We start from the raw sequence: 7,847 nt of genomic DNA on the forward strand, positions 1-7,847 counted from the left end.
ACTCCATTTAAACACGTGTTAAATCACTCGAATTTCAAAAATTTATATCTCAAGTTCAAAACGGTCAATTGCAAACGGAAAAGGCTCATTTTGTTGCTAATTTTTCAAACTATTCACCATAAAATTTTTAACGAAAACTGTCGAAAAAAAATTCTACGCGACAACAACCTTAAATAAAATGCTGAATAATTATCAAAATCACCGATAACTTTCAATTGAATTTCGATATCATTACTGATATTACCCGATCGTATAGAATCTATACTATTATTGTAATGATTTCAAATCCATTTGCAATCGCGAATTGTAAATTTGTCAAAGAAAGAACGATTGCATTTGTCTGCGGTAATTTTAATGGAATATTTCTCATATGACATGTTAATTACGGAGTAAAATGATTTGATTAATTACAGGTGACGTACTCGGCTGACCTTGCAATTGAGATACCTGGGAATCTCTCTCAAGGTGGATCCTGGTACAGGTTGGATTACAGTCCACCAATTGGTTATCCACGACCAAATACAACAGTCGCAGCTACTGATATCGGTGATGTTATTAAATTCCGAGATGGGCTTCCAGGTACGAAGTATGAATTCTGGTTGTACTACAGCAATGGTACACTCCTTGATTGGCTCACGTGGACGGCGTCTATTACCACAGGTAATTGTCTGATAAACCCGATAATTATTCCGTTGATTGAGGAAGGAAAGTGGAGAATTACTGGATTCTACGCGTTTTCCGATTGATACTACAGGTGAAAAAACCTGTCTCAATAAACGAGACGAGAAAATAGTCTCTTGTTTATTTTTTTGGTATTGGACTCCGGAAAAAGCTAGGGGTTATTAATTGTGGAATATTACGCAATCGTTTCACATGATTCCAAAGCGATTTCAAACGATTTCGGGGAATAATTGATTTTAAATGACTCCAAGTCATTTGAAAAGTGTAGAATCATGATGGTCGTTAATAAATAAATGCAGAAGTAACTATTCAAGACTTTGATAATAAAAGATAAGGAATCTTCGTTCTAAATTCTAAGAGTCTTTTATTGATACTAAAAATTATTTCCCTATTCATCTTAAAAATCTTAATAGCCACAAAAGGGTTTACTCCGGAATTCATGATTTCAAATGATTTCAATTGATTTCAGTAGATTTCGATTGATTTCATATTTTCGGTTTCATCCTAAACACAAAATCGCACATGCTCAACAGCGAATTGTGAAAATCTCAGAAGCTATCGACTTGTTTCCAAAATCTTCTGTGGATTTCATTGAAAGCCCATGTTTCCTTATTATGAAAGTAGAAACACAAAAATGAAGTTCGCCCGAGTCGAAATATCTCGAAACGCGTAGGACTATTTCCTTATTGGTCAACTCGACCCGCCAAATTCAAATTCGGTACACGGAGTGCGCAGTAGGTTGCGTAGAAACAAAAATGAAGTTCGCTCGAGTCGAAATATCTCGAAACACGGAGGACTGATTCCTTATTGGTCAACTCGACCCGCCAAATTCAAAATCGGCGTACGGATTGCGCAGTAGATCTCATAATAAATTAATGCAACGTTCATGTAAGAGCAATTGAATTATATTTTATTAAGATGTGTTCATCCTTCGAGAGCAGTAGCCGAAAGAACAAAATTATCTCGAAGTCTCAAAGCCAAAAGCATCGAAATCGTGGTTTCTCTGTTTCCATTCTTAAAGATTTGTTTATATTATTTAATAAACATTCATCTGGTGTTTCATCCAGGACAATAGCCTCACAGTATAATAAAATTAGACTTATATGAATCTGTAAGAAGATTGTAGTCTTTTTGCTCTTTTCAATATCTTTTGATGCCACAGAATCGCTGTTTCTTTTTTTTCTACTGAGAAATCGTTCGCTGAGATTGGGCCTGTGTTAGTGAACGAAATTCGAATTATGACGAGTGACTGTCACTGATTTCAAAGAATTTCAAATTAAATTCGTATGAAATGACTTGAAACCGATGAAATCATATGACTCAACAGATTTCACGTGATTTCTCATGATTTCACTAATCAATAACTCCTCGAGAAAGTCCTTCTGCAGGAAGATCTTTCTTCGATCTAAAATTTAGATTCTAAATAGATTCATATCATACCTAGAATTGATTGAGAGAATTCATATTTATCTGAGCTGATTGATTATTATCACTGACTGGCAACTTCGCCTTTCGATTACACAATTTTTATATCGATAATTATTTCGATCTTACGTATAGCAAAACGATCAGTTGAATATTCTGTGAAATCTTTACTAAATCCCGTAATCGCTGTAAGAATCAATTTCCAACACGCATGAGAAAAATCATAGAGAAATCTATTGCAATTACAAAAACCATCTACGAAATGTTTACATTACGCAAACAGAATTAATGACTAAATCGACTGCGAGCGCGTAAAAAATTAGAATCCCCCAATAAAATTCTCTAAAAAGATATTTCTTATTCTTATGTACTTCGCTGACAACAATGACTTCCAATGTAAATACCGCATGTAATTCGATTGTACATCATTAGTATTAACAAATTTTAATTAACAATGAATTTACAAACGACAGCTGCTTCCGTGGACATCCTATCTAATTATTCATTCAAATAAAGTACTTTGAATAATTTGAATATTGCAAGTGATCGTTTCCGGCTGGGTACATAGGTGTGTTTTTCCCTCAAGTTAACCTCTAAATCCCTTCAGCTCCAGATCCGCCGTCGAACCTGACCGTCTCAGTGCGCAACGGAAAAACAGCCCTAGTGTCCTGGTCTCCTCCGTCGCAGGGCAACTACTCAGGTTTTCGTCTGCGTGTGCAGAGTTTCTCGGACTCAGGTACGCCGAAGACGAGTCTGATCCCCTCAGATGCAGTCCCATACACCCTGAGGGACTTGACACCAGGCGCCACCTATTCCCTCCAACTATTCACAGTCCTTGACTCAAAAGAATCGGTGGCATACACCTCGCGAAATTTCACAACAAAGCCAAATACCCCGGGTAAATTCATCGTGTGGTTCCGCAACGAGACGACATTATTAGTTCTCTGGCAGCCGCCATATCCCGCCGGGATCTATACTCATTACAAAGTGAGTATTGACCCTCCGGACGCTATAGAATCAGTTTTTTACGTTGAGAAGGAAGGGGAACCACCGGGTCCTGCCCAGGCGGCGTTCAAGGACCTGGTGCCGGGTCGTGCGTACAACATCTCCGTCCAAACGGTCTCCGAGGACGAGACATCCGCTCCAACGACCGCCCAATATCGAACGGTTCCCTTGCGCCCTCTCAACGTCACCTTCGACAAGTCGTCCGTGACATCAACGAGCTTCCGGGTCTTCTGGAGCGCTCCCAATGGCACCTCCGAGTTCGATAAATACCAGATCTCCCTCGGGGGCAATCGCCGTTTAACACCTGTCACTATAAACCGGGACGACGAGAGTCTGTGGGAGTTCAAGGACCTCGAGCCCGGCAAGACCTATCAGGTCGTCGTTAAGACGGTATCGGGGAAAGTTACCAGCTGGCCGGCCAGTGGTGACATCACCCTGCGCCCTCTGGCGGTGCGCGATCTCAGGGCGGAGATCGATGAGAAGACGGGAATGCTGGAGGTGTCCTGGGGACCGGACAACACCAGCACCCAGGACAGCTACAAGCTGCAGTACCACGAGGTCGAAACTACATCGATTACTGGAGACAGCAACACCTTGGCAACGGATAAAACAAGGGTCACCCTGGAGGCCCTCCTCCCGGGGAGGAACTACACGATTATCGTTCAGGCGATCAGCAATAAGGTAGAGTCTAATGAGACGGTACTCTATCAGGTCACCAGACCCTCGAGCCCCATCATCGAGGACCTCAAGTCCATTGAGAAGGGCCTCAACATCTCCTGGAAGAGTGACGTCAACTCGCGTCAGGAGAAGTTCGAGGTGACGCACACTAGGAATGACACTGGTGAAAGTGCAACTACTCTGACGACAGAGTCTCATATTATTTTAGAGGATCTCTACCCTGGGGCTGGGTATGAGGTCAAAGTCTTTGCGATTAGTCATGGGTTGAGGAGTGAACCGCATGATTACTTTCAAGCAGTTCTTCCGCATCCGCCTCAGCACCTCAGGATCGAGAGGGTGACCAATAATGCAGTTTTGGTGCACTGGGCAGCACCTCTCAATTCTTTATTCACGGAGTATGCGATTAGGTACAGAACTGATGATGACCCGAGGTGGGTCAAGCTACCCAGTGTCAGGGAGATGGAGGCGGAAGTTGCGGACATGACTCCTGGGGAGAAGTACACGATTCAAGTCAATACTGTTAGCTTTGGGGTGGAGTCGCTTTATCCACTTCAGGTTAATCACACGGTCAGACCGAATGCTGTGGTTAATGTCACGCCTGTGGTGGACTCTACCAATATTACTCTGGAGTTTCCCAGGCCTGAGGGCAGGATCGAGACGTATGTAATCAGGTGAGTTGATCGAAATAATTATTTGGAGATATAGACTCCGAAAAAATGATCGAATCGAAAAATTACAAACTAAACGAATGAATGGACTAAAGTAGGTGAAGGAGAACCACTGGAAAGCGAGGGAACGTTTGCGCCGTCAATTCTCAGCCAAAAATAGACAGAAATTTCTGCACGATGATTTGAAAAATTTGTTCACTTCCCAAGAACCGGTTGGAATTAATTGAGAATTATCTGAATCGTATAATGAATTTTAATAATTGTTCAAAGATCCGAGGTGATGGCTTCGCCATCTTTACGACCCCTTCCATCACGAGAGGGGGCATACTAAATGTCGGCGCGCGCAGCTAATCGGCACGTATTTTTGAACATGCGGAAAAATCATCCATCTTCTTCAGATTAATCTCAAATCGTTTCATCCTATTCCTGTTAAATACATAAATTTATCAAGCCATCTCTCAGGAATTCAAATCCATTCTGCAGTGAGAACTCGTGATATGTCGAAATCTTCAAATTTTTTGTCCGAAAAACGATCATTTTTTCATGAAAATGTTTTCCAAGGTTGATTTTTTTACAAATTTCATCAGGTGGTGGGTCGCCGGAAGTCTTGGAGACGTCAGGACAAAGAATGTGACTGCCGGGGGCGAGACTGATACAAATTTTGAAGAACCCGGGGGGCACTACATTGAGAGAATTCTCGTTGACGATCTCATGCCTGGCGTCCAATACGAGTTCTCTATTTACACTATTTCCTATCATCTCGTGGGGGACGTCACTAATTTCACCGCTCACACAAGTAAGTATTTTTACCCCTTCCATTCTAAATTTTCCACGGAAATAATTTCACAGAATGTCACTAAAATTCCGCAAAAATTGAATAATTCCTTTCCACCATTTACTCTGAGAACGTTTTTACTAGCATTAAATCACAACTGCACAAGCCGCACTTTAATCGACTCAAATTTATTCCATTAAACCTCCACGTTCCACTGATTCGCGGTAAAAATCCCGTAATTTTCACTTCTCCGCGTCTTTCGTCATTTAGAAATCAGTAGCTCGGTGTTTTAATGATTGGAAAGGCCTTCGCACTCCTCCAGCTACACTAGTTCTTGTTCTGTCATGGTTTTGTGCAATAACCCGAGAATAATCGAATCACCCCTCGTGAAGATCGGGTCAGCAGATTCTGTCCAATTTCCACGGAAAACAAAAAATTAAAAAAGATAGGAAATCCCAATTTTACCATAAATTAACAGAAATAATATGGACAAAAGGATAAATTATTCTTTTTCTCAATCAATCAGAATTAGCTGTGTTCAGAAAAAGTTTATAATTCTTACATAAAAACAAACATCTTTCGGTAAAATAAAAAGATATTCTGTGAACTTCCGCGGCTTTGCGATTGGAGTTTAATGAATCGTCAGTGCAGCGTGTCATTTTGACGTAATGAATTTTGCCTTTCTCTCCAGTGCCCCTGATTCAATCAGAAGTGGTGGTAGTGATTGATCAGGATCTCCCAGACTCTCTGACTCTTCGCTACACCCCGACGCAGATAAAATCGTCTAGATTCGATTTGTACAGATTTCGAATAAGCGATGATAACAACACAACTAAAGAGAAACACGTCGACGATACTGATACTAAAGTCACCTTCGGTGGTTTGACACCAGGAAAATTGTACAATGTTACTGTTTGGACTGTCAGCGAAGGGGTAGAGAGCAGACCGATATTGAGACAAGACAGACTGTTTCCGGAGCCGATCAATGGAATTCATGCCATTGATGTCAATGACACAAGGATATCTCTCACCTGGGACGTGCCGCAGGGGGAGTACGATGCCTTCGAGGTGCAGTACATCAACAGCGATGATAATTATATGGAGAATATCACGTCGCACAATGCCATCACCATTTCCAATCTCAAGCCACACAGGAATTACACTTTTACGCTGGTCGTCAGGTCGGGGTCTGAGTTTAGCTATCTGAGAAGGTCTAATCCACTCAGTGCTAGTTTCACTACCAGTGAATCGTATCCTGGAAGGGTCGAGAAATTCCATCCAACTGATATTCAACCCAGTGAGATCAGTTTTGAGTGGTTTCTGCCTGATGGGGAGTCCAATGGCATCATTAAGAAGTTTACTATAACTTATGGGCTGGAGGTAAGAGCTTCCGCGGGGATTTCCTCGAATTGGTAGAGGGGATTTTAATTTTCTTTGTCGGATTTTGAAGATTAAGTTAGGAGCTTTGAAATGGTCCTTGTTTTTTTGGATTTGGATCGTTTGTTTAGGAGGTATTGGAAATTGTTAATCGATAAATATTTGTTAGTCCTTCAGTCCGCGTGATCGGTGAGATCTTCAATTGGAGGTTTCTCGGGATTGGTAGAGTGAATTTTTGAATTTTAGGATTTTTTTTAATGGGGATTCTGTGGTCTTTTAAATGGATTATGTTTTTTTGAAATTCCATAATTTGATTGAGAGATGTTCGAAATTTTGTGGGGTGGATCTATCAGAGTCAATTTGATTTCGATTTCTTCTAATGTATTTTATTTTTTTGTCTTTGTTTATTATTTAGGGATCTTCGCACACTCAAATGCGGGATTTCAAGCCCGCGGAATTTCGGGGTGTGATCAGGGGTCTGACACCGGGTAAAATCTATGTTTTCCGGATTCAAGCCGAGACGAAAATCGGTTTTGGTCCTGAGACTATTTGGAAACAGAAAATGCCGATACTAGCTCCACCGAAGCCACCGACTCAAGTTGTGCCGAATGAGGTGTGCAGAAGCAGCACTACCATACAGATAAGATTCAGGAAGAATTATTTCAGTGAACAGCACGGAGCTGTTATCTCTTACACGATTATTGTTGCTGAAGACGACAGCAAAAACGCGTCGGGATTGGAGATGCCAAGTTGGAGGGATGTCCAGGCGTACAGCAGTTGGCCACCTTATCAGGTATATAAACAAATGTATATAAACTATCAGGAATATAAATGAGCCCACGGAAAAATCTCATATGGCAAAATATCATAAATGTCACGGACGAAAACTTACGGTTAAAAATATCACAGAACAAAACGTCACGAAAAAAAAGACAAATCAAAATACCACATGAAAAATATCACAGACCAAAATGATTGGTTTTGAGAGTGAAAAACAGGCGGTAGTGTTTATATTCTAAATTATTCTATTAATTATTCTACATGTGATATTTATTCTAACTAGCGTATACGGTGCGCTATGCGCGCCCAAGCTTACATGTATGGGGTATTATTACATAAAATCTTCATATAAAATCTGAATATTAAAAGAATCTTAAGTATCTAAAAAAATTAGTCATAATTTAAGTTTTTTTCTTTAATTAAATTCAATTGATAAATATAACAATTTTCAATATATA

At 40.6% G+C, this 7,847-nt stretch overlaps 1 protein-coding gene across 2 annotated transcripts in view; it reads left to right on the forward strand.

The window, feature by feature from the left end:
• The window catches only part of LOC105264027 (Protein tyrosine phosphatase 4E), a 27,832-nt gene that overhangs the window by 12,236 nt on the left and 7,749 nt on the right, over nt 1–7,847 (forward strand). For both annotated transcript variants that reach the window (XM_011300597.1, XM_011300598.1), the window contains exons 2-6: nt 414–660; nt 2,714–4,460; nt 5,045–5,253; nt 5,924–6,612; nt 7,025–7,402. In XM_011300597.1, the coding sequence (XP_011298899.1) occupies nt 414–660; nt 2,714–4,460; nt 5,045–5,253; nt 5,924–6,612; nt 7,025–7,402 (3,270 nt within the window). The remainder of the gene's footprint in view (nt 1–413; nt 661–2,713; nt 4,461–5,044; nt 5,254–5,923; nt 6,613–7,024; nt 7,403–7,847) is intronic.

The sequence above is a fragment of the Fopius arisanus genome, unplaced genomic scaffold, assembly GCF_000806365.1.
Source record: "Fopius arisanus strain USDA-PBARC FA_bdor unplaced genomic scaffold, ASM80636v1 scaffold00018, whole genome shotgun sequence".
Lineage (NCBI taxonomy): Eukaryota > Metazoa > Arthropoda > Insecta > Hymenoptera > Braconidae > Fopius > Fopius arisanus.